Source organism: Narcine bancroftii, chromosome 13 (assembly GCF_036971445.1).
Source record: "Narcine bancroftii isolate sNarBan1 chromosome 13, sNarBan1.hap1, whole genome shotgun sequence".
NCBI lineage: Eukaryota > Metazoa > Chordata > Chondrichthyes > Torpediniformes > Narcinidae > Narcine > Narcine bancroftii.
Window position 1 is genome coordinate 10059299 of NC_091481.1, and position 27994 is coordinate 10087292.

The 27994-nt window shown below is 38.8% G+C and overlaps 1 protein-coding gene across 1 annotated transcript; it reads right to left on the minus strand.

Annotated features, from left to right (window-relative positions):
* Positions 1–9: 9 nt before the first annotated feature.
* On the minus strand, positions 10–27947 carry slc35b4 (solute carrier family 35 member B4). The gene is made up of 10 exons (XM_069907809.1): positions 27617–27947; positions 19473–19586; positions 18497–18599; positions 16982–17031; positions 14574–14655; positions 11381–11441; positions 9432–9541; positions 7837–7912; positions 6415–6484; positions 10–4726 (listed from the first exon to the last, which is right to left on the minus strand). The coding sequence occupies exons 1-10, from the start codon at positions 27691–27693 to the stop codon at positions 4489–4491; spliced, it is 981 nt and encodes a 326-aa protein (XP_069763910.1). The 5' UTR covers positions 27694–27947; the 3' UTR covers positions 10–4488.
* Positions 27948–27994: the final 47 nt, after the last annotated feature.

Sequence of the window (27994 nt, forward strand, 5' to 3'; positions counted from 1 at the left end):
GATAAATAATTAGAAGACTAATAATAGAATTTTTATAGTCATATCGATATACCAGTGATAGCAACAGCTTACATTTATGTACACACGAAACACAAAGGATCAGTGTTTTGGAGGAACACTGGGGTACGGGAAAGAATTCCAGAGCAACTAATGGTGGAACAATGAAACTAGGGTCTTGTAAGCACGATGTACACATGTAAGACTTGGCTGTTTAAATATGGAGAATAGCCAGAGGTGGTGACAGTTTGACTTCATACTAACACAATGGAGCCCTTTTTTTAAAAAAAAAGACTGAGAAAATAATCAAAACCGGCAAATAGAAGGTCAAGTGAAACACGATTCTAGATGCATTACTTTAAAAAATAACGCAATTTGAAAATCATCCAAGTTGTTACTCTAACCTGTTATTACAATGCAAAAATCACTTGTTGAATTAATCGACAGTAAAGTTGCTAATCCTACCTTGCTTTTATCTGAAGACGCCTGGACCTAAAATACCAAACCAATCACTGAGAGACACTTGTAGAATTCCCCATATACAGTTTTTTAAAAAACCTGCATTCAGTATTATTTAACAAAGTAGCAGGAACTATTTCTGCGAATCAGTTGAATTTTATATTTGCAGTACAAAAATGCCCTTGGATATGATTTAATCTTAGTGAAACGGAGAAAAAGACAGGAAATACAATAGGAAGTTTGTTCCACAATGATCCACAGAGAGCAGAGCCCCATTACATGCAACAAATAATTTAGTACTTGCAGATGTTCTATACTCCATCTATATAAAGTCCTTTACTTGCTCTACAATTGTTAGGCATAAACATGTGATTGAAAGGACAGCTTGGATATTCTTGTGGCTGGGTGTCAACAAAGGCGTCAACACATTTCTTTGGAGTAGGTCACAACATTGCAAGCTCTAACAGCTGTTTTATTTTCTTTCAATTCAATAATTTACCATGAATCATACTGATAATTATCCCAGATGTCTGTTCTGGTTGGTATTTACCATCATGTAACGAACATCACTAAAACAATTATTTGGTCTCCATTACATTGTGCTTAAGGAATCAAGAAATACTTTAAAAAACACACATACACACAGCTGATGCATTTCCCACATTACAGCAAAGTATCTCAAGAGGAACTGTATAAATATATAATTTTTCCTTTATTGTACGGTATTTTGCCATCCAATTACATCAATTGACCTACCACCCCAGTACATTTTGAATAGCGGAAGAAAACAGGAGCACCCAAGGAAAACGTATAAACTCCTTGTAGTCAGCACGGGATTTGAACCTAGGTCTCGATCACTGGCATTGTAACAACGTTGCGCTAATCGCTATGCTAACTGCCACCCGTACAGTGAACAATATCTTTCTAAATCTTGTACAAAGTAAGTTGCTCAATCAAAACACAAGTGTAATAATTTGGGGCAGAGTGCAAATTACAGACATAGAATTTATGCTTCCAAGAAGATCAATTCATCTATATAGATTTGGGGATAGAGAACCACTCATCCATCCTACTGTGTAGGATAAGTGTACTACAACCAACATTTTTGAGGAATAGGTGGGCCATAGATGACAAAAATGTGAGGATGATGTTGTGCTAACACATGGGCTTAAGATTTACAAACCAGCATGAAATCAGATGGGATGCGAACATAATAGAAGCAAACCAAAAAAGGAATTTGAAAAAATGCATTTTAGTGAGGAAGGTAGTGACTGCAACACGAGGCAGTAGAATGCTGAGGTACATCAAAACAGAGCACATTAAACAAAAATGTAAACCCTCAAAGCAATATGCAATACTTTTAATAGCAGGCCCCATCAAGCCAAAGGCCTTTCCACAAAACTCTTCTACAAGTTTAAATGTTAAGAACTTTTATTGCTGACTCTCAAGTAATCTTGGTTAAGAATTTATTGCCAGAGGCAGTGATGATGTGCAAAACTTGCCAAGGTTTGATATTATTAATAAGAAATACCTCTCCGCTCACGCAATGGTTGGGGTAGCAGGTGTTTGATACCGTACCTGAAAATGCTCCAAGACAACACCTTCAAAGAATGTCAATCATAGTAATTAAGGAGCTAGAAAATATAGTTACGCCCCTGCTCTTTGGTGACTAATTTTATTTAATGTGCAAGTCTCACCAAGGAGAATGATGGAACAGATAATTGTTTTCCTTTCCACCAAATTAGACAGAAAAGGAATCAATAAATAATTAATAAAGTCTCAAGTGTCAGCAATTTAAGGCACCAGCCCATTTACAGATGTCAAAATATTTAATTTCCATGGAAATATTTTGATTTCACATCAATTACTTTTGAGCTACCATTCACCCATCTTCCCAACACTCTCTCAGATTTAATAACGTTAAAAGTTGTATTGGGATTCAGCTTTTTAAAAACATTATAATTAAAAAAGGGAACTGATAGAAGGTTGATGCACGGATTCCTTGGTTTTCGTTGCTATATAAAATGCACTGTTTATACTTCCGTCAGTGTCTGCAGACTTTCGTGTCTTACTCCTCAGGTTCTGATGTGACTCACCATAATACCTCTCCACTGCCATTCAGCAAGGTGGGATTCCACTCGCTGTCTCTCTATATCTATCCGAGAATCACCTGGAATGGATTTTCTTGTTCAATCTCCTGATATTCTGCAGTGGCACCTACACTCTCACCCAAAAGGTCTGACAAGCTTCTACTTCTCAGACAATCATAGAATCATGCAAAAACTGTTTTCCACATACAAACAGTGACATCCACTTACTCTAAAATAGCAGACTGCCTGAGACACAGTACTGGCTCCAGCCAAATATCAAGAAGCCTGAAGTCATAGTCTTCATTTCCACTCTATGCTTTAGGCATTGATTGAATCCAACTTCCTGGCAACAATCCAAATCTTTATAGTCTCTTCCAATAACTTGACTCAGAGATGCTCTATCATGAGACCATTACCAGGACTGAGAAGCTGAGAGAAGGCTGCGACTTCTCTCCCTTGACTGTAGGAAGCTTAGGGGGTACCTTACTGAGGTTTATAAAATCGTGAGGGCACACTCAAAGTAAACATTTGGTCTTTTCTCAGAGTTAGGGAATTAAAAGTAGAGGTGTGGGGGAAGATTTGGAAAAAGAAGAGAAAAGGCACCTTTTTCATACAGAGGGTGCTGAGTACATGGAACACTGCCAGAGGAAGTGGTAAAAGAGGGACAATTATAATGTTTAAAAGACATTAGATAGGTATATCAACAGGAAACATTTAGAGAGAAATAGGTTGAACGCAGGCAAATGGAATTAGCTTGCTTGGCACCAACAAGCAGAGCCAAAGGACCTGTCTCTATGCTGTAGAATCCCAAAACTCTTGGACTCTGCAGTAGTGACTACATCTGCAGCTGCCAAAATTTCTTACCTCAAACTTTTCATCTTTCTTTATCCTTTAAGGTAGATCTTAAAATATATAACTTTAGCCAACCAACTATCAGCACCAACCTCTCTTTTATGCTTTTGAAAACATTTGTTTAAAAGCATTGCCATGAAATACCTTGGTGAGGTTTCATGCAATAATTGGTGCTTATACAAATATGAACTCTTGATCACATCCTCTAAAATATTGTTCTGTGTTTGGAGCTCGTTAATACCAAGATCATTATTTATTATAGAAACATTGGACCACAGAACATCATATTTGCTGGTAGTTAATCACTGCTCATAATTAATCTGCCTAGTATACCCTGTTATAAACAATGACCCCATCCATATTCCCAGACTTAAACTACTGAAATTTATTTCTCAATTGAAATTAAACAGTCCCAGAATCATAAAATGTGATTCTTTGAATGACTGTTTGAAGTTCTCCACTTAAGATAGTTGCAGAGCCTCACTATATTCAATAATCAATATTTTTTTTTAAAAATCAAGGAACATGGGGTTACTAAATGGCACAACAGACTTGACAAGCCAAATGGCATACTCCTGCTACTTTCCTTGTAATTCACTAACGATTAGTGTCTCCCTTCTCCATCTTAGCAGATCAGAATTTTTTCCCCACACATGTTCAATTAGGAAAATCTCCCTTTTTATAACTTGATATGTTCCATTCTCATAAAACATTCAATCAATCTTATGAAATTAAATCGAAGTTCCTGAGGCAGTGCATTAGACTCACAGTGCCATCTCAGAGTTTTAATCCTTCAAGCAATAAATTTTACAAAAAAAAAAATCCAGTCATAGTATCTAACACAAATGTTACAATGCAACTTCTAAGCATCACCTGAACAATTCTGACAACAATTTTGCTATAAGCACCATTTATACACTGGGTTCAGAAAGGCAAGGGAGGCGACAAAAATAAAATTTTCACAGGAAAGAAAGAATGAAGACTTTCCAAAAAAAAAGTATCCTGGAAGAATACCCGAAAAACAATCAAGTTTCCAAGAAACCATTGGTATCTTAGCAATTTTAGAACTCGACCCATTGCCCAGGAGAAACTATTGCTCCTTTCTTTTTCTGTGCAGAAGAGGCTTGAAAGTTTTCCAAACTTCAGCGTAAGTGAGTGTTCCAACAAATACCACTGATGTCCCAAACCAGTGCCATAAGGTGAATGGATTTTTGAAGTAAACAATGGAGAAAATCAGACTGATAAATTTGCGAAGTGTTACAACAAGCGTGACCGTTAGGGATGTGCACTCTGTCGTGAGAATAAAAACACCTCGGATGCAAACGTATCTGTAAAGGTGAAGTTAAGGAAAATATATAACATTCATTTCATTGGGTCCAACAGAATGCCTGGATCTGCCTGGAAATAACACACTTCATCCATCCATGAAGAGACTGGAGGGCAAATAGATTTCACTGATAAAAGAAACACAAGCTTACATCTGGGAAATTGAATTCGAGGACTTTGATGATAGACGTCGTTCATGTGTTGGCTCAAGTTCAAAGGAAAGTCTAAACCTGTCAACAATAACCATGATAGGGTAAAATGAAGTATAACTGTTGTACCACTGCTTGGAATCTATTGCTATGTTTCATAGAACCAAAGAACACTACAGTACAGAAACAGGCCCTTTCATCCCTTCTAGTCTGTCCCAAGCCATTTTATTTTGCCTATTCCCACTGACCTACACTCAGTTCATAGCCTTCCATACCTCAACCATCCATGCACCTGTCCAAATTCTTCTTAAACGTTAAAATTGAGCTCTCATTAACCACCTCAGCTGGAAGCTCATTCCACACCCTCACCACTCTCTGTGTGAATAAGTTCTCCCTCATGTTGCCCCTAAACTTTTCCCCTTTCACTCTTAACCCATATCCTCTGGTTTGTATCTCACCTACTTTCAGTGGTAAAAGTCTACCTACATTTACTCTATCTATCCCCCTCATAATTTTAAATACCTCTACCAAATTTCCCCTTATTCCCTACGCTCCAGGGAAATAAGGTCCAAACCTGCTTAACCTTTCCCTGTTCCTCAGTTCCTGAAGTCCAGGCAACATCCTAGTAAATCTTCTCTGCACTCTTTCTATCTTATTGATATCTTTCCTGTAGTTAGGTGACCAAAACTGCACACGATACTCCAAATATGACTTCACCAATGTCTTTTACAACTTTACTCTAACATCCCAACTCCTATACTCATACTTTGATTTAAAAGCTCTCATTACAAGCCTACCACCTGTGATGCCACTTTCAGGGTATTATGTATCTGTATACCCAGATCCTTCTGTTCTACCACACTCCCCTACCATTTACCGTGTGTGTCCTTTCGTGGTTTGTCCTTCCAAAATGCACACCTCACTTTTGTCTGCATTAAATTCCATCTGCCATTTTTCCAGCTGGTCCAGATCTCTCTGCAAGCTTTGAAAACATTGCTCGCTGTCCACAACACCTCCAATCTTAGTGTCATATGCAAACTTGCTGATCCAATTTACCACATTATCATCCAGATCATTGATATAGATGACAAACAACAATGATCCCAGCGGCACACCACTAATCACAGACCTCAAGACTGAGAAGCAATCATCCACCACTACTCCCTGGCTTCTCCTGTTCAGTCATTGTCAAAACCAGTTCATTACTTCACCATGAATACCTAGCATCTAAACCTTCCAGACTAACCTCCCATTGGGAACTTGTCAAAGGCTTTACTAAAGACCATACAGACAACATCCATGGCCTTTCCTGGTAACCTCGAAAAACTCCACAATATTGGTTAAACACAACCAACTATGCACAAAGCCACGTTGACTATTGCAAATCAGTTTCTGGCTATCCAAATAATTGTATATCCAATCACTTAGAATGCCTTCCAATGGTACAGTTACAAACTCCAACCAATTAAGAATGAAGAATCATTTTTACCAAAGGTAGTTGCCACAGTATCAGAGTGGATGAGATATGATGTAAAGGATACTGAGTAAGAACATTCATCATGAGGTAAAACCACATAATTGGTATGGACACTCCAAGAGGTTGAATCAATTCTATTAAACAAATATGGAAAATAGTGTCACACTCCGATAACAGGCTTCTAACAGTACATGAATGTACAAGACGAAACAAAACACACATAGGATTGCACAGAACTTTGAAGCATTTGACCAGCATTTATGTTTCACAAGAACCTCCTCGCACTTCACATCATCACAACCCATTATTAACATCTTAACTTCTCACTTACCTCAACATTTAATTACCTGGTGGCAACATGCCATTTGCTTCAACTACAAATGGCTGCACATTCTAGCAAGTCTCTGGATAAAAATAAATTCCTTTTGAATTGGTGACAGAATTTAGTAGGTGCCTATCCTCACATTCAGTCTAAACACAAGTTGCTGGAGGAACTCAGCAAATCAAGCAGCATCAGTAGCAGAAAATGGTTGACATTTTCGGTTGAAGCCCTTCATCGAGACGAGCTTCAGATTCCAGCATCTGCGGTCTCCTGGGCATTCCCTATAAATTAAGGCCCTAATTTCAAGTCAAGTTTATTGTCATCTGATTGTACAAGTACAATGCAATGAAATAGCGTTCTCCAGTCCTCGGTGCAAAACACGCAGACACACAATTAGACAGAACACACATACATATGCAAGACAAGTATTTATCTATATAAATAAATATCGTTTCTTGAATAGGAGAGTTTCGAATGGTTAGTGTGAGTAGTTCCTTTGGTTGTTCAGCATTCTCACTGCTCTCTAATTTTATACAATAGTGAGAATGGAAAAAAAAATTCCCTATTTCTACCAATGAAACTTGTTATAATTTTACAAACCTGATTTCTTCAGTTAATTTCAGGGGAAAAGACAGAGATTGTACATTCTCAATTCTTGTAATTTCCTGCTCTTTTCAAAGGGACTAAAATTGTTCACAGGCTTCTTAAGCCATAATCTAACACCAACCAAGCAGTAATGTTACTCACTTTATGGTATCCATTATAAAATGAAATCACATGTACATGTCCAATATATTGTTTAAAAAAACAACAATTAGTATCCAGTAATGAGTTGTAACCTTGGAAGTTAATCTTCGTGTTATTTGATATACAAATCAATTCAAACTCTTAAAGTCTTTGATTCAGCCTGTAGCTGGTGTAGTTTCCCTCTCCAACTTTCATTCTCAGTGGATACTCCAATGTCTTTCCACTGCCTTCCCAGCAGGGAAAATTGGGATTAGAAAATCCAGCCTTAAATTGAACTTCTCACACTTTCTCCACTCGAAATTGTGTCCTTCACTAATTCAATATGCCTCAGAAATCAACTTAATGCAAATTACTTGAGATAAATTTAATTTAGAAAACAAAATAAATCAAGTAGAGTGTACTCTGGAAGGAACTCACTGGACTGACTGAAGAGGATGCCATGATTATAGATGTCAGAAGCAAACAAGAGAAAGGCAGGTAATGGCAGGAAATGCTGAGTGGAGAGAAAGGTACAGTTTAGTATACAGCATTCAGCATCCACATCTGAATTAGTTCAAGCGCTTCATGGATACCAGAGTTAAAAAGAGCATGTCCAATGTTTTTTTTTAGTGAATGCACTTAGTATTGATTTGTAAAAGCCAAATTGGTCTATGACAAGATACCTCAAGTTTTTCAACAAATGAGGATGTTTGGGAAGTCTCTATTACAATACGAGAGACAAGTATCCCCTTTATATTTGGCAATCTGTGTCCAATTTTCCACAGCAAGAGGTCATAAGGAATAACTAACAATCAGCTACAGCAAGGGTCTCAAAAGTGGTTCGGGGGGGGGGGGGGGGGGCTGGTTCAATGAAGTAGAAAGCAAAGGCGTATCTATGAAAAATAACACCTTTGGCAGTGGTGGCCAGTCTCTCATGAGATCAGGCCTTGGTGGGTGCCATGTTGTATTTGGCTAGGCCTTGGTGGCTTCCATCTTGTATTTGGCTTTGGCCTTTTAATAAGTTGGCCTTTTAATATAAGTTGAGAGCGATCAGTAGAATGAGGGAGAGTGAATGGAGCGGAGAAGAAAGTCCAGCATTGCCAGCCACCCTTCAGGCCAGTGCTAACCCCCCCCCCCCCCACTCCTTCCAGGCCAACACCACCATCCCACCTCCTGGCCAGTGCCAAACTCCCTCCCCCGGCCAGTGGCAAAACCCCTCCCCCATCATACAAAATGTGGCGAGGGGGTTGGGGTGGGGCACATTTCATGCCTGGGTGTCGATGAGGGATCAAGGATTCCATAAAAGGGTTGATGGTCTAAAATGTTTGCGGGCCCTGAGCCACAGTAAATGGTGAATGGGTGCCAAGGAGAATTACTCCACTTTTTAAAATAGGGTAAAAAAAAAAATGACTATGTTCATTTACTCAACATGGCAGATAATAATCCACTTTATGTCTCCCATTAAAAGTGATAGTTTTAATTCTTTCAGTTCTCCATTGCAATCCAAGCCAAGATTTATACATTCTGAAGTGCAACTCGAGCTCAAAACCTCTTGCCTAATATTTTCTTTATGAGACAGTTTCCGCAAAAACATTTCAAATTTTACTTGTTCAGTGTTGAACAACACAAAAGGATAGAAGTTTCTTGAAACAACATAGTTTAAATAAATGTGTTCCTCAGCATACATTAATGTTGAATGTAATTTACTGATAATGATCTAGTGTATTAATACAAAAGCTTCCCTGTTTCATCTCATGTAACACCACAACAACCTACATTAAGTCTCTTACAATAATTACCACTGGCAAAACTACGATAATAAAAATAGATTTTGCTGCTATATTCCATGGTTACAGAAATTCTCAATGGCCACATTTACAGTCTACATATCAAATAAATTATTTGTTCTGATTTTTAAACACAAAATGACCTTGATAAACATTTTCAGGTCGACTTTATGAGGTTCTTCCCACTTTCAGAATCAGCCTCTGTCATCAAAATGAGAAGCAAGCCATTAATGGCTTATAACTCACGTTATAAAACAGTGCCTCTTTGGAGTGCTTCCCATACTGCTTATATAATGTCTCTTGAAAGATGCCCATTCTAGCTGACATGAAAAGTGCAAAGGTTAGCATTGCAATACCTAAGGAAAGAGAAAATAATTGGTTTTATCAATATTTTAGAACAGACCAAGACACATTTAACAAGACACAGGAGGAAATTGCTGAGGAACCACTCAGCTTGCAACTGGATCAATTATTCAGTTAGGAAAATCTTAAATTCTAAAATATTTGCAACATAGTGCAGAATTATACTCAATGGGGTACCCAAAGTTTTATTTTCATAGCACCTGGAGATCACATGCAAGCCAGTTTACTTCCAATTTTCCATTAAAGTTCACATCCCTTGGAGTTAGCTAACCAAGAAACTGAAGAGGGGCAGGATATGGTGGTCAATGAACATGCTCAAACTGTTCTTGCAGTCAAGGGAAACTGTTCTTGCAGTCAAGGGAAACTGTTCTTGCAGTCAAGGGAAACTGTTCTTGCAGTCAAGGGAAACTGTTCTTGCAGTCAAGGGAAACTGTTCTTGCAGTCAAGGGAAACTGTTCTTGCAGTCAAGGCTACCTAACACAGTGAAACCCCAGAGTTTGAACCTATGAAAGGTGACCGACCCCAAAACATGAATTGTGCTTTTCTTTCTACACGTTGTTGCCTGATTTCTTGTATATTTTGTTATAATTCCAACTTTTCAAAATTCCCACATTGACACTAAACCAGTAATTAATGGAAGTTTTGCCATCTGTTCATCAACATCTAATCCAACATCTTCAATTAACATAATGCACATCTGTAATAAGCCACTCAAGCAAACCATTTTAATTGTCTGATTGCCACTTTTGTATATTAGCAGCCAACTCTGAAAACCTTTCATTCCACACTTCTCTCGTGTGGTTCCTCCTCCTCAATCTGCAATTTGCTCTTTTGTGAAATCTTTTTCTTCTGACTGAGCCTGTACCACATTTGGTATAACTATCCATCTTGCAACATGTCCCACATGGTCTCCCTGCCATCTTCTATGACAGGTCCCTCTTCTTTTTTGCAATGTGCATTGCAACCATGCAAAATCCAAACCCTTCTGTCACATTTACTGAGTCTACAGCCTGAAAGTACTTAGAAAGACATCCCTATCAATAATTACTGGCCTAGTGTGGTGACAGTTGTTTGAGTCTCAATCACATGCCAGGTTATATATTCCCTCAACTTTAAAGAGCAATTTTACATTATCCACATATTGGCTAACAATACGGAAATATCCAGTTATGAAATTCTTGAGTGTGAATGTAACTGCAACCTCTGGAAATCCATTTGAAATCTTCCTGTCTTTTTATGTTTGAGCAATTACTTTCAAACTATCTTCTTGACTAAACTTTTGTATTTCTGACCCATTAATTCTTCAAATGACTCAATGTCAAAGTATTATCTCATCACATACCTCAAGAAGTTTTATTATGTTAAAGGTGACATTCAAATTATTTTAGAAATAAATTTTAATTGAAAAACATCTTTTCACGTGATGCAAGTCACTATTTTGATTTTTGATTCTCTTGGCAAAGCCCAACTGGTTCCCTGATAACATTCACACATGCAAGCTTTCCAGTCTGGGGTGGGAGTGGAGGGGACTCAGGGGGTGGGAAAAATAATCTAGACCACAATCAGAGGCTGGAATGTTCACATATTTTAATCATAAAGCCCCGAATGAAAGAAATATGGAAGAATCTTGCATTCTGTCCATGGAAATGAAACTAAACACCCTCCTTGGCAAACTCAAAGCCCAAGTGCAGGTGCAAGTGTTGGTACAGAATTTGCCCATTTTTGCCATTTTATGCTGCACATGAGCTTCTCTCATCCTCATATTCTTAAACTCCTTCGTCTCTCATGCATTCTTTAATAAAACACTGAATTTCATAGAAATTTAGCCTTACCCATCAGCCACTGTAAAAACGCATAAAAACTGCCATCGTCAGACATACTCGTATGCGAAGACTGAAATAAAGAAAAAAAATTGCAGTAGTATAGTTTTAAACCAAAAATGTTTAGACCTTAATACATCAAGTGGCCCATTTCTATGCTGTATGAATCCAATAGTATATGGCACCTTGGTACAACTTTTTGTTGACCTGAAAAATTAACCCTATTTATTTCTCCACAGATGCTGCCAGACCTGCTGAGCATCCGCAGTATTTTGTTTTAATTATTTCAAATTTTCAGCGTCATTTTGTTCTTCAATGGGAACGTACTGTTGAGTGCTTAGATTTGAAGAATTTCCACAAACACTATAATATACAATTTCATCTTTCTTTTAAAATAAGACTGTGAACCCAGCTGAATTATCAATATCAAGAGCACTTACAATGTAGGAGGTGTGACCAAAAATTGCTACAAAATGTTTCAAAAGCGGGGGATTTAAAAATAATCACTGTAGAAATGTCAAGTATTTGAACTAGCAGAGAGCTGAGATGCATAAGAAAAAGCCGATCTGAATTTTGTTTTTGCTAAGTCTGATTCACACACAAACCATGAACCCTTTACACCAGTAGTTTTGAAATGTTTTCCTCCCACTCACATCCCACCTTAAGTAATATCTGTGATTAGTAAGGGACTGCAGTACAAATCCGATTATCTGAAATGGTCAGGACCCGGCCTATGTTGGATAAACTGTTTTTTCCCCTCAGAGAACCGGTCATTTTTTAAAAACAGCCCAGTAGCAACAGCAAACAACTTGTATCAATGTTTAAACAGCAACAAACAACAAGGGAAGGCTTTTTAAGCATTAAAATAATGTTTAATTCTCACCCAAAAAATGCTGGCTGCCACTGATTACCGAGACGAACCCAACTGTCGCCACTGATCACCAAGACCTCCCAACCATCTCTGTTGATCCTGAACACGAACCCACCGCTGCCGTTGATCCCCATGGAGGTTTCCTGGGCCAGTGGAACACTCAGTGATGAGTCAGCGGGCTCCTGACTCTCCGGTCACCAAAGCTCCCAACGCCGGAGTCCCAACTCTGAATCCTCCCCTTGGCCTACCACGCACAAACACACCTGGGAAGAAGGCCAAAGGGAGGATTCAGAGTTGGTGTCTAGGGTATCGAGGGAGAGAGGGAAGGGGGTAGGAGGGGAGGCTACTCTCCTTGGTGATGCCGGGACAAGGGATTTTCCGACGACTTGCAGCTAGGAGACAGTGGCGTACAGTTTAAGAGTGAGAGTTGGAGAAAAAAATCAATAGAGGAAGATAAAGAAGAAATGGAAAGAAAGAGGGGAGGGAGTTACCTGAAACGAGGACAATCGCCGTTCTAATTTCACATTGAGTGAATTTTTTCAACCTGCGAGGTTCAGCTCTCAAAAATATTTTGGATAAATGAGGATTTCGGAGAATCCGATTTCATATATATTGAGTTGTACCATACTTAAGGTGATGTGAGTGGAAAGACAAAGTTTGAAAACCACTGTTTCATTAATTAACTCGTTATGTGCACTGTTTCATAACTCCAAAGAAAATGGGCCAATTACAATTTTTCTCAAGCAAAATATTTCAGTAAAAATTGGGTCTAGTGCAATGGTTCTCAACTTTTTTTCACCACTCACAGACCTCCTTAAGTAATCACTTACTAATCACAGAGCACCTATAGCATAGAGATTACTTAAGGAGGTCTGTGAGTGGAAAGAAAATGTTTGAAAACCACTGCTTTACACCAATAGAGAACCTTTGGTGCATTATTATTCCCCAGGTCACAGTGAATATCATCAGCTTGGAGTGAGATGGAGATCAGCTGATTTTTCCCTCAGTGTCAAGAATGCAAAGGGGCCATCAGAAATGGGTAATTGGTAGCTGAGGATCAGCCATCCACATTAATGTCTAGTCATATTCTGGAAGGGAGAAATAAAACAACTAGGTATGAGAATAGAAAGAGTAGAATGGCAGCTTTCAGAGTGAGCTCTCAGCACACATCTATAATGAATAAGAGAATGGGGATGAAAGAAAAAAGCAAAGAGCAGAAAAGAAATGATGGAAAGATTAAAATAAGCAGTTGACAAAAAATACATGAAATATGTAACTTTCGAAAAGCAAAGTTCAAAATTGAATATAAATATTCATCAGTGATTTGATTGATGGGGACATCAGAGCTTTTGAACTAGGTACGATCTAATGGCTTTTATTGCTTGTTCAGATTTCTTGACTTTTCCAAATTCTAATCTTCAAGGCAGGTGCATTAGTTCAAGATAAGTCCTCACACTTCCAGCACTGAGGTACATGCAGAGTCTAAAAGCTTTTGTGTAAAAACACATTCCCCATAGTTAATGGTCCTTTGCTCAAAGGGAAGAGTTGTGTGAGGATATGAAAAAAATCATAAATTACACACTTCATACAGAACAGTATGACGCTGTTAAATGAGGACTGAGTTTCACTGCATGTGACAGCGGGTGATATTTGAAATGCAGCAGAGCCTGATATTATTTACATTTTCAAAAGTGCCGACCACCAAACTTGTGCAAGTTCAAAGGTGGAACTGAAATATATCCCAAAATATATGTAAGAAGATAAAAAGATTTCTAGACAATAAATATCAAAAGATACTTGGAGGGATCAGGCACATAGTATCAACAGAGAGGACTAGACTCAATCCCTGCTGAAAGACCGATCCAGCTCCAAAAGGCTGAAAGTCTACTCCTACCTATTCCTCTTGTTTCTAGGAACACCGTGTGTTCATCACACCTACCTCCTCTGCAGTTAATATTACCCACGTGTTATTTTCAATTCTTGTTGTGTAAAGATTTCATTTGATTAAACAGTTGAAACAGCAACTATCACAAATTCTCCACCTCTGTGCCATATATGCAGGAGGTCATAAAATGGTGTAACACAGGGGACAATAGTACACCATTTACTTGGAAGAGCTGCCCAATCAGTTCCATTCTCTTCTGTATTTTGCCCTAAACCTTCAGATTTTAATTTCATGCATCTGATAATCCCAAGGCATTTTGGATATTTTTCTGATAGAAGATTGGTAATACAAATACAAGCTTTATTTTGAATTTCCTTTTGAAAGTTACTATTGAATCAGTTTACACCACCATCCCGATAAATGGCAATGCAAATATTTCAAGGTCTTACCACTTGTTTTGCTGACATAAATGTACAGACAAATATCCCCATTGACACCAGAGCAATTGAAATATACTTCGCAATTGTGTATCTGTGAAAGAGGGAAAACAAAAAAAAAATTAATGACGTAATTTACTCATTTTAAAATTTCTTTTATCACTGTACATTCTCCTCACTCACCTTTGGTTAGAAAATTCCTGTTTTACAGCAACAAGGAGCCTCAAGTTGGAAGGTAAAGTTAAGTGTATTATCATCAGATTGTACAAGTACAACCTGATGAAACAGCATTTTCTGGTCCTTGGTGCAAAATATGCAGACACTCAATCAGACATAACACAAATACATATGGAGGACAAGGACCTCATCAATAGAAATAAATCATCTGTTTTGTGAATATGAGTGTCTGAGGGTCAGTGTGAGCAGTTCCTTGGGTCGTTCAGCATCCTCACTGCCCGTGGGAAGAAGCTGTTCCTCAGCCTGGTGGTGTTGGCTCTGATCCTCCTCTATCTCTTCCCCGAAGGGAGCAGCTGAAAGATGCTGTGTGCAGGGTGGAAGGGGTCCTCAAGGATTTTGTGTGTCCTCTTCAGAAATTAATCCCAGTCGATCACATCAATATGGGGAGGAGGAGACTCCAGTGATCCTCTGTGCTACTCTTAAGGTCCTGTGGGTTGACCTCTGATCCATTTCTCTCCAACAACCATACCACACTGTGATGCAGCAGGCCAGGATGCTCTCGACAGAGCTCCTATAGAAGGTTGACATATGGTGGCCAGTAGCCTTGCCCACTTCAGTCTTCACAGGAATTGCAATCGCTGTTGTGCCTTCCTGACAAGTGAAGAGATGTTGAGTGTCCATGATAGATCACTAGTTAAATGAACTCCAAGGAACTTGATGCTCTCCACTCTCTATTAGATAGTGGAGGGTGGTTGTTCCTGGCACTTCATGAACATTTAAAACTGCAAAGTCCTGAATTTAAAAATGGAAAAGTGCCTCCCACCTTAACAGAACCACTTGTTAATTCTTATAATTGGGGTCGAGGGGCCGGGGTCGAGGGGCCGGGGTCGAGGGGCCGGGGTCGAGGGGCCGGGGTCGAGGGGCCGGGGTCGAGGGGCCGGGGTCGAGGGGCCGGGGTCGAGGGGCCGGGGTCGAGGGGCCGGGGTCGAGGGGCCGGGGTCGAGGGGCCGGGGTCGAGGGGCCGGGGTCGAGGGGCCGGGGTCGAGGGGCCGGGGTCGAGGGGCCGGGGTCGAGGGGCCGGGGTCGAGGGGCCGGGGTCGAGGGGCCGGGGTCGAGGGGCCGGGGTCGAGGGGCCGGGGTCGAGGGGCCGGGGTCGAGGGGCCGGGGTCGAGGGGCCGGGGTCGAGGGGCCGGGGTCGAGGGGCCGGGGTCGAGGGGCCGGGGTCGAGGGGCCGGGGTCGAGGGGCCGGGGTCGAGGGGCCGGGGTCGAGGGGCCGGGGTCGAGGGGCCGGGGTCGAGGGGCCGGGGTCGAGGGGCCGGGGTCGAGGGGCCGGGGTCGAGGGGCCGGGAAGTGGTTCAGAATTTACATCAGCCAATATTTTAAAGTTAACCATATTGATGAGGAACTGGAGTTACACAGACAATGAAGAGGTTAGCGTTTTCTCCAAAGGATCCCTGAATTCTGGGGAAAAATTTGTCCATCAACAGAAGTACTGTATATGCCATTGTATAGGACAATCCTTGAAACCTAAAAATTTCGCCTTAATATTGGGTCATCCTATACAAAAGGTCTAAAATTCTTCCCTTGACAACAAAGTCGCAATACTGCCACCATCTTCTTGCTGGCTCCAACACAATTTCTTCACAAGTCACTTGCAAAGTTTCAGCACTGCTCTGTGGGTGCAACTGTCTGGTTCGACTGTTTTCAGTTCTGCACAGGCTTTAAACAGCCTGTGACAGGAGCCAACAGTAGTTAATTTTAATATATCGAAATAAAATATAATTTGTTTTTAAAATATTGTGATTTGCTTTTAACAACATCTACTCATCAGCGGTAACTGCCAGATGTTTTTGTTTTGTGAGGAGGTTGGTCGCCTTATACAAAGGATATTGCTCAAAACCAACATTTTAGGTGGAAGTTCCGGGTCATTCTTTCGAACCGCATCTAGAGTAAAATGAATTGTAGTGTCCACTTCTTTACAATGTAAAAATTATTTGAAATGCCATATCTTACCATAACTACTCAACAGTTGTAAAATACCTTGATAATGAAAAACACTGCATCCTTGTCATGTCTTTATTCGATTTCCTGATTTTCTTTACCCAATCTTTTTGTTTTGTTTGTTCCTAATTTATCTTGAAAATTTTGAAAGCTGCTTGATTTCAACTATTTATCCTATTGTCTAACAAAGGGTGTTGACCTGATCAGACTGAAAGGAAGCAGGTAGAATAATAAAAACTGACCTTTTCTTTAACATGATCATTCCTAGCACCATGTTGGCTATCAGAGAGCCCTGAAAAAAAGAGCATAATTCAAACACTTTAACAAATCCACTCATAGTTCTGAAAACATGCATTAAATAATACAGTAAAAGTCCAAAAATTCGGATCCCAGAAATCTGGACCACCTGGGAATCCAAAATTCTCAAAAAACTCTCAAACTTTTTGAATTTACTGGGCTTTTATGTGCACAAGCATCACAGATGTATAGAAGTCACAGAAATGAACAAATAAATATTCATTTGTTCTTTTTGTTCTATGTATTTTGTATGAAAAAATATTTTGTTAATAAACTATCAAAATTCACCTGCTTTATTCTCCTTAAATTTGAATTTTAAAAGTACTCAACCCCAGCCCCTCAACCAGACTGACCTAATTCCAGATTTTAGGACTTTTACCGGAGAATGTTTGTTATAAAAGGGTTTAGAATGAAGGTCATTCTGTTCAACAATTTGGGCTTGAGGAAGCGAATCCACAATTAAACGATTTGCTTCCCTGAGTATCAGAGAAAGTTTTGGAATAAAACCTTGAGCTGCAGCGGGTTTGTCTGATTGTTGAATTATTAATGGGAGGACAGCATTTGGATATAGTGGAGCCAAATTGAATGAAAACAAGATGGTCATAATCCTGATGCAATTCCAGGATTACAATGTATAGAATAAGAGTTTTTCAAGATTTTTGCAATATTCTTAAAACACGAGGCTAAACTCTAGACTTGTGGTTCAAATGAATATCACACTGAGTTGCACAAATTGATATCTAGTGTTCAAGCGTTATCAAAGCCTGAAGCAAAATACACAAGAAAATAAATGGCCATGTTCATTTTTGAACCGTGCTTTCTGTACCATATGCAGAATGGTGCGTGTGCACTGCTCAGTCACAAACTTTAGTTTCATTAATACCCAGAAGTGCTGGAGAAACTCAGCAGGTCATGCAGCATCCTTTATGGCAAAAATTAATAACCAACATTCTTGGTCTGAGCCCTTTGTCAAGGTTTGAGCAGAAAGCAGGCAAGCTCCAGTGGGTGGAAGGGCAGAGGGGAAGAACACAGGCCAAGATATGGATATGGGTGAGAGCTGGGAAGTGATGTCTGATTTTTCTCATCTTCCCTCCCACCCATCTATGACTTGTTGGCTTGTGCTTCTCCTCCCCCCCCCCCCCCAAACTCCACCCCCAACAACCATTTTATTCAGGATAGCACACTAGCAACCTGGGTTCATATCCTGCACTGTCTGTAAAGCATTTGTAGGTTCTCAACTTGCCTGCATTGCATGTGGGTTTCCTCTGGATGCTCTGGTTTTTCCCACAATTGGGTGTATTTGGGCAGCAATGGCCTGTTACTTTGTCTAAAAAATTTTTTAAACTCTATGAGTGATCTGCTGAGTTACTTTTGGGTATTAAAACTACAATCACAGCATCTGCACAACTAACTTTAGTTTCATTATTTGTTTTTATATTGATCGCTGCAAAACTACTTACTGATCTGAAGATCATGTGCAAAGGCATTGGAATATTGAAGTTGAGGGCATAATTGTTAACCACACTCACAACGAAAAACATGGACACCATAATTAAATAGTTCCTAAATTTTTTTAAAAAGGAGAAAACAGTGATTAGATGGAATTTAACTTTGAGAGCAATTGCTTAATACACAGAGAAAACAGAATATCCAAAAGATAACCAGGGTAATTGTGGGAGGCAGAAAATTTCCAGTGAACATTTAAATCAATGGCTTTCAAACTTCCCCCTCAACTAACATTCCACTTTAAGTAATCCCTGTGCCAAAAGTGCTCTGTTATTAGTAAGGAATTACTTAAGGTGGTATGTGAGTGGATAGAAAAAGGTTTGAAAACCATTTGAAATTGTACCTAATTGACTCATTATGTGCATGGTTTCATAACTCCAAAGGAAATGGGCCGATGACAATTTTTCTCAAGCAAAATATTTCAATAACAATTGGGTCGAGAACAAAGGTTCTCAATCGTCCCTTCCCACACACATACCACCTTAAGCAATCACTTACTAATCACAGAACACTTGTGGCATAGGGACTGCTTAAGGTGGGGCAGTTTGAAACCCACTTATTTAAATTGAATGACAAAACAGGTATAAAACAAGATATACTTCTCAGGAATTAAAAAGAATTGCATGACATCTGGAAGCATCTTGCATAGATCTTGAAGGATTTTTGACACATTCCTCCATTCTCCACCCTGATGCAAAAAGTTGAGAGGGACATTTCAAGAGCTTAAAGTTTTGGCAGGTGAAGGTATTTCCTTGAATACAAGATTAATTATCAGGACCAATGCAAGAGATCAAAATGACAAGAACATGGATCAGACAATGACAAAAAAAATGATGGGATGGCTTTAGAAGAGCATAAACAAGGAAGGATATTTTCAAACAAATTCCAATTTTCTTTAGGCAGACCAATAAGAGAGAAATTCTCCAGTACCTTAAAGGAATTACCCGAGCTTTAGTGAGAAAATGAGCTTGAAAGATAAAGCCTTCCAGTGCTATAAACAGGAATTGGCCAAAAGTCACGACGTTCCCACATCCTGGAAAATCCCTGAAAAAAAAGTTTTCCTATGAAAGAAGGCTCAGAATCAAAATTTTAAAAACAGCAGCAAATTAGAACAATAAATTAAGGAATAATCAAATATATCCATACAGGCACATCAATTCCTTGACTCAACATGAATTACATGTTGGGGCTTGGGTTGACAAGTCACCAGGTCCTGATGAACTTCATCCTTGAGTCTCAAAAGTGGTACGTGAGACAGTTGATGTATTGGTTTTAATTTTCCAACATTCCCCTTATTTGGAGGAGGACCCAATGGATTAGAGAATAGGAAATATAACTCATTTATTTTTAAAAAAAGATGCAGAGTTCAAGAAGATCAAACAAAGTCAACATGGTTTTGAGAGGGAGGAGTCACGTGATGGAGTAGCGGCCGGTCGGAGAACTCCAGCCCTCTCCAGAAAAGTAAAAAAAGATAGAGAAAAAACAAAGGCACAAACATAAAAACCATAACAAAGTGAAAGTAAAAGTGTGCAGAAAATGGCAGCGAAGAAAGAAAAACCAAAAACAACGGGAAGAAAAGAAGAAGGAAAGACGTCGGAAGAAGAAGGTGAAGGCCTTACCGGTACGAGGAGGCCCACCGTGGAGAGAGAAGCCCGCTCCCTGAGGTCAGTCGAAGCCCCGAACTCAGGACTACAAAAATGGCTCACGGAGCCAAGCAAAAGTGAGCATGTGCGATGCGCAAGTCAAAAATAACACTGACGGGAGGGAGGACCAGCTGAGGAGTAGATCTCCACAGCTGAAACAGACAACTACAACACAACAGCAAGAGGAAAACATAGAAAATAACGAGAACAAGAAGGAAGAGAATAAAAATAAGAAATCAAAGAAACAACAGATGACCAACCCAGAGGAAGAAGACCAACACCAAGACACTTCTAATAAAAATAAGAAGACCAAAAATACCCAACAAAATAAAACAAACAACCCAACAAGAAAACCAGAAGAGACAGAGGTAAAGGACACAGATCCTGGAGTGGACTCAGAAGAAGAGGAGGGAGAACACAGAGAAATGGAAGATGAAGGGAAGGGCAAGTACATGGATATATTTTTTTTTAATATATGGAAACAGTAAAAGAATGGCAGTCACAAGAATTCAGTGAAATAAAAAGAAGAAAAAGTACAGAAGAAAAAGTGAATAGATTAGAGATGATCATGACAGAAATAGGGAAAAGAGTAGACAAGGTGGAAGAACGAGAAACAGCCATAGAAATGGAGGTAGACGACTTAAAAAAGAAATTAGAAGAATCTGATAAAAAATTTAAAGAGACACAGGAGCTGTTAGCTCAGAAGATAGATATAATGGAAAATTATAATAGAAGAAACAATATAAAAGAAGAAACAATATAAAGATAGTGGGCCTTAAGGAAGATGAAGAAGGCAAGAATATGAGAGAATTTATAAAAGAATGGATCCCCAGGGTCCTAGGAAGACCAGAACTACAGGAAGAAATGGAAATAGAAAGGGCACACAGAACATTAGCCCCTAAACCACAACCACGACAAAAACCAAGATCCATTCTAGTAAAATTCATAAGATATACAACAAGAGAAAATATATTGGAAAAGGCAATGAAAAAAATAAGAGAAGACAAAAAACCACTGGAATACAAGGGTCAAATTTTTTTTTCTATTCAGATATAAGTGTTGAACTCCTGAAGAAGAGAAAGGAGTTCAATGCAGCAAAAACAACCCTATGGAAAAAAGGTTATAAACTTATGTTAAAATACCCAGCGGTACTTAAAATAGTTATTCCAGGACAGCAAAACAAACTATTCTCAGATCCGGAAGAAGCACGAAAATTTGCAGAACAACTACAAAACAGACAGAGATGAAGAGATGTAACAAGAACAAAAATGACAACAAACTATATGTATATGTGTGTTTGTATATATAAGTGTATACATAAAAAATAGAGTATAGGTAAGAACTAAGAAGGGAAAGAAAGGAAGTAAGGAGGGAATTAAGAGAGTGACCTTTGTTATATATGAAGAATAAAATCTTTTCTGGGGGGAGCTGGGCGGGGAAGAATTACAGTCACTGCGAAATCAGTTGACGCTTGCGAGCGGATTCGCAAATGCAAATGAGAGAGGGGAGATGTGGTTGCCCGACAAGGGACAAAGGGCAACTCAGAAAGGGGAGGGACTACTGGGGTTAAAGGAATTTTAGATATGAGAATAGTGGAAATATTTTATATTTTAGAAATGTTGTCTTATAATGTGTTCAAAAAAAAAGCAGAAATGGATAAGAAGGGAAGGTGGTGATGAGGAAACAGAAAGGAAAGATAAGCAAAGTATGAAATGGCTATGTTGAACTATATGACTTTAAATATTAATGGAATACATAACCAAATCAAAAGAAACTTAAATTTACTGAAAAAAGAAAAAAATTGATTTAGCATTCGTACAAGAAACACATCTAACTGAAGTGGAAGACAAGAAATTAAAGAGAGATTGGATAGGACATGTAACAGCAGCATCATATAATTCAAAAGCCAGAGGAGTAGCTATATTAATTCATAAAAATGTACCAATCAAAATAGAAGAGGAAATAATAGATCCAGCAGGGAGATAAGTAATGATAAAATATTAGATATATTCAGAATTTTGGAATTTACTCAATGTATATTCACCTAACGAAGATGATCAAAAATTTATGCAAGATATATTTTTGAAAATAGCAGACATGCAAGGGAACATACTAACTAATGGGAGGGGATTTTAACCTTAATTTGGACTCAAACATGGATAAAACTGGATAAAAAACTAACAGAAAGAACAAAGTAACCAAATTTATAATTAAATCGATGCAAGAAATGCAACTTTTGGATATATGGAGGAAACAACACCCAAAGGAAAAGGAATATTCATATTATTCGGGTAGACATAAAACATACTCAAGAACAGACCTATTCCTGTTATCAGCCCACATTCAAGGGAGAGTTAGGAAAACGGAATATAAAGCTAGACTATTATCGGACCACTCACCCCTGTTATTGGCAATAGAGCTAGAGGACATCCCACCAAGAATGATTAGATGGAGATTAAACTCCATGCTACTCAAAAGACAGGATTTTAGAGAATTCATTGAACGACAAATTAAAATGTACTTTGAAATAAATACGGAATCAGTGAAAGATAAGTTTATACTATGGGACGCAATGAAAGCGTTCATCAGAGGGCAAATAATAAGTTATGTAACTAAGATGAAGAAGGACTACAATCGGGAAACAGAACAGTTGGAAAGGGAAATAACAAATATAGAAAAAGAATTAGCAATAAAGGAAGATACAACTAAAAGAAGAGAACTGGCAGATAAAAAAATAAAATATGAAACGCTACAAACATACAAGGTGGAGAAGAACATAATGAAGACAAAACAGAAATATTATGAGCTAGGAGAAAAAACACACAAAATTCTAGCATGGCAGCTTAAGACAGAACAAACTAAAAGAATGGTATAGGCATTAAGGAAAAAAGGACAAACAAATTTCATATAATCCAACGGAGATCAATGAAAACTTCAGGGAATTCTACGAGCAACTATATCAAACTGAAAACGAAGGGAAAGAAGACAAAATAGATGAATTTCTAACTAAAATTGAACTACCGAAATTATAAACAGAGGAGCAAAATAAATTAATAAAACCATTTGAAATAGAAGAATTACAGGAGATATTAAAAAAACTACCAAATAATAAAACACCAGGAGAGGATGGATTCCCAATAGAATTCTATAAAACATTTAAAGATTTATTAATTCCTCCCCTCCTGGAAGTAATCAACCAGATTGATAAAATACAAAGCATACCAGATTCATGCAAAACAGCAATAATTACAGTAATACCGAAGACAGGGAAAGATCCACTTGCACCAGCGTCATATAGATCAATATCTTTACTTAACACAGATTATAAGATACTAGCTAAACTATTAGCAAACAGATTGGCCGACTATGTACCAAAAATAGTAAATCTAGACCAAACTGGATTTATTAAAAAAAGACGAACAACAGACAATATCTGTAAATTTATTAACTTAATTCACGCAGTAGAAGGAAATAAAACTCCAACAGTAGCAGTTGCTTTAGACGCAGAGAAGGCCTTTGACAGAGTAGAATGGAATTATTTATTCAAAGTACTACAAAAATTCAGCCTACCAGAGAAATATATTAATTGGATTAAAGCATTATATAAGGGGCCATTGGCGAAAGTGACAGTAAATGGATATATATCAAAACAATTTAACTTAAGCAGATCAACAAGGCAGGGATGTCCACTATCTCCCTCACTGTTCGCATTAGCTATAGAACCACTAGCAGAACTGATAAGAACAGAAAATAAAATAAGAGGGATAAAAATAAAAGAGAAGGAATATAAAATCAGTCTATTTGCAGATGACGCCATTTAGATGGCAAACGCAAGCAATGCGATACCGAGGTATACAACTAAATAAAAACCTCGGCCATCTATATAAACTCAATTACCATCCATTAATGAAAAAATTACAAGACGACTTAGAGCATTGGAAAGACTTACCACTAACACTGATAGGAAGGATAAACTGTATTAAAATGAATATTTTCCCAAGGATACAATACCTATTTCAGTCATTACCAATGCACCTAACAGAGAAATTCTTCAAGGAGTTAAAGAAAATAATAAGGAAATTCTTATGGAAAGGGGGGAAACTGAGGATAGCACTAGATAAATTAACAGAATGGTACAAACAAGGAGGCTTACAACTACCAAACTTTAAAAATTATTATAGAGCCGCACAATTAAGATACCTATCAGATTTTTATCAAACAAGGGAAAAACAAGATTGGACCAGATTAGAACTAGATAAAATAGGAGAGAAGATACCTGAACATATACTATATAAATGGGATGAAAAATTGGTACAACATAGGAATTCATCGGTATTGCATCATCTGCTCATCATTTGGAAGAAGATTCATGTAGAAAGGAATAAAACAAATTACCAACTACCAAAACTAATATTGACACAAAATCAGCTAATCCCTTTCACAATAGATAACCTTTCCTTTAGAGAATGGGAGAGAAAAGGGATCAAAAGAATAGAAAATTGTTTTTCGGGAAATAAATTATTATCCTTTGAACAAATGAAGGATAAATATAATATAACTCATGATACAATGTTTGCATACTACCAACTGAAAACCTACTTGAAGGACAAATTGGGAAACAGTCTGAGGTTACCAGAAGGAAGCAATTTTGAATATGTGATCACAGACACAATGATAATTAAAAAATTTGTAACAAACATGTCCATCAAACTGCAAGAAAAGGAGAACAAGGAAACAAACAGTAAACCTAAACAAAAATGGGAACAAGATCTAAACATAAAGATAAAGAATGAAACATAGGAGAAGCCATGCTTCGGAACTATGAGAAATACAATAAACACGAGGTTACGCATGATACAATATAACTGGATACACAGGCTATACATCACACCTCAAAAGTTAAATAAATGGGACCCAACAGTATCCGACAGATGTTTTCGCTGTAAAAAGGAAACGGGAACAACAATTCATGCAATTTGGACATGTGAGAAAGTGGAAAAATTTTGGGAAGATCTAAACCAGATATTAAATAAAATCACAAAAAGCAATATACCAAAAAACCCAGAGACCTTCCTCCTAAGTAATACAAGAAACAAAGAATTTGGACTCGATTTGGATGGAGCACAAAAAAGATTTGTTACGATAGCCCTAGCTGTAGCAAAAAAATGTATTATGTCAACCTGGAAATTAGAAGACAACTTGAGAATACAACAATGGTATATAGAAATGAATAAATGTATTCCATTAGAAAAAATAACATATAATTTAAGAAATAACATTACAATATTCGAACAAATATGGGAGCCATACATGAAATACAATAGAGAAATCCTACCATGGACTTCCACCACCTAAAATGACAGAAGGAGAAGATAATGAAAAGAACTGACTCAGTAAAATTTCTTGTTTATTTTTATTAAGTGACAACATTGTTTAACGGGTTTAATGTATCTTATAGATTGAACTTCAAATAAATGGGGAAGGGGGTGAGGGAGGGAGGGAAGGGAGGGGGGAAAAGGGGGAGAAAAATGTCTGTATGTATCTTGGTCAATATGGTTTATAGTGTGAAAAATAAAATTAAAAAAAAAACATGGTTTTGAGAGAGAGTAATTATGTTTAACCAAATTTTTCAAGTTATTTAAAGAAGGAAGACAAGAGACTGCAGGTTCAGCAGGCAATCAGGAAGGCAAATGGAATGGTGGCCTTCATTGCTAGAGGGATTGAATTTAGGAGCAGGGAGATTATGCTAAAACTGTTCAAGGTAATGGTGAGGCCGCTCCTGGAATACTGCGTACAGCTCTGGTCTCCTTATTTGAGGAAGGATGTACTGCCTTTGGAGGCAGTGTAGAGGAGATTCACCAGTCAATTTCAGAGATGAGGGGATTAGTCTATGAGGAAAGAGCAAGTCGTCTGGGGCTATATTCACTTGAATTTAGAAGAATGAGAGGGGATCTTAGAGAAACATATAAAAGTATGAAAGGCATACATATGATAGAGGTAGGAAAATGTTCCCATTGGTGGAGAAGTCTCAAACTAAGGGACATCGCCTCACAATTCAGAGATGAGGAAGAACTGCTTTTCCCAGAGGAGAGTGAATCAATGGAATTTGCTGCCCATTGAAGCAGGAGAGGTGACATCAATGAATATATTTAAGACAAGGTTGGATAGATTTTTACAAAGTAAGGGAATTATGGAATATGGGAAAAAGGCAGGCAGGTGATCTCACTGAATGGCAGAGCATGCTCTATGGGCCAGATGGCCTACTCCTGCTCCTATTTTTTTATCTTGTGTAAATACTGGAATGTGGAGGAACTCAGTGGGAGAAAAAAACTACCGTTAACGTTGTGGGCTGTCAGGCTTTACTGGGAGCAAGAGTATGGAGGAGAAATATGGTGAAGATTGCACTTTCTGGCCAATTCTCAATTTGCCTAAAACACACATAAACTAAAGTTCGTCAAGTCAAAATATTCACACTGCCACCATCAACTGTTAAGACTATTGCCCTCAACTGCTCAGTCAAACTGATGGAGTCACTGCGGTGAGCCATCAGGGAACCTAGGCTGAAGCCTCTAAAGAAGCAAAATATGCTTGAATATCTCCCTGCAATGACCGATCAAGTATTTCCTCCATCACAGTTCAACACAACTGACTGACTTTATTATCAATCCCAATGAAGAGAACATGAACCAGTCCTCATCAAGGGCTCAGTAGTGGAGAAGGTCAGGAACTTCACATTCCTGGGTGTCAACATCTCCGAGGATCTGTCCTAATGCCTCCACGTCGATGCAATCATGAGGAGATTTGCTATGTCACCAAAGTCTCTTGCAAGTATTTATAGGTGTATTATAGAGAACATTCTGACTGGTTGTATCACTGTCTAGCATGGAGGTGCCAATGCAGAGGACAGAAAGAAAAAAAAACTCCAGAGTGCTGTAAACTCAACCAGCAACATCACAGGCACCAATTTTCACTCCAAGAGGTAGTGTCTTAAGAAAGCAGCCTCTATCCTTAAGGACCCTCACCACTCAGGTCACACCCTCTTCACACTGCTACCATTGGGAAGGAAGTACAGAAGCCTGAAGTTGAACACCCAGTGGCACAAAGACAGCTTCGTCTCCTCCACCATCAAATTTCTGAATGCACAACGAACTCCATGCACGACCTCTTTTTTTTTTGCGCTCTTTATTTATTTTGAAATGTAATTTAGAGCAATATTTGCAATGCAATACTGCCGCAAAGCAACGAATTTCGTGACGAGTTTATGATAACAAATCTGATTCTTCTGTTAAAATGGACAACAGCTTCTCAATGTTAACCAACCACCATTGGGAACAAGCCTGAACTGAAGCATCCACTGGTCCTGGACCCCCCCCCCCCCCCCCCCCCCCCCCCCCCCCCAAACCAAGAAAGCCAGACCTTTCGGATGCTCACCTCACCAGCAGCTCCAGGAAGACGACGTTGCTGCAGCACCCCAGGAACACCAGGCCAATGGCGAAACCTGGGTGCATGGTCGCCCTGGCGATGTCATGCGAGGCCCAGTGACGGACCTGAGCTCGGTCGTGGTTCAATCCGACTCGCGTGTTGCCCTTGCCCGTGCGCCTGCCCCCTCACTACCACCGGAGCCGACACGTCGACCGATCAACCATCCTCCTCGCCCGCCAAGGCTTTCTAACTGCGCATGCTTCACCTGCAACGATCGCCGGGAGTTGTCGTGCGATGTGGTCCTGTTATGGTACCACTGACCTGGCCTCACAAGTGCACGCCGGGAGTTGTAGTGCTACGTGGTCTTGTTATGGTACGACTGACCTG

What these genes read in the sequence shown, in the direction of transcription:
- slc35b4 (XM_069907809.1), bottom strand. Translation starts at nt 27,693, where the DNA reads ATGCACCCAGGTTTCGCCATTGGCCTGGTGTTCCTGGGGTGCTGCAGC. An exon ending in GTTTTTACAGTGGCTGATGG is followed by an intron (nt 9,542 to 11,380) that starts GTAAGGCTAAAT and finishes CTCTTTCCTTAG; the next exon opens with GTATTGCAATGCTAACCTTT. An exon ending in AAGAGGCACTGTTTTATAAC is followed by an intron (nt 7,913 to 9,431) that starts GTGAGTTATAAG and finishes CTCTCCACTCAG; the next exon opens with CATTTCCTGCCATTACCTGC.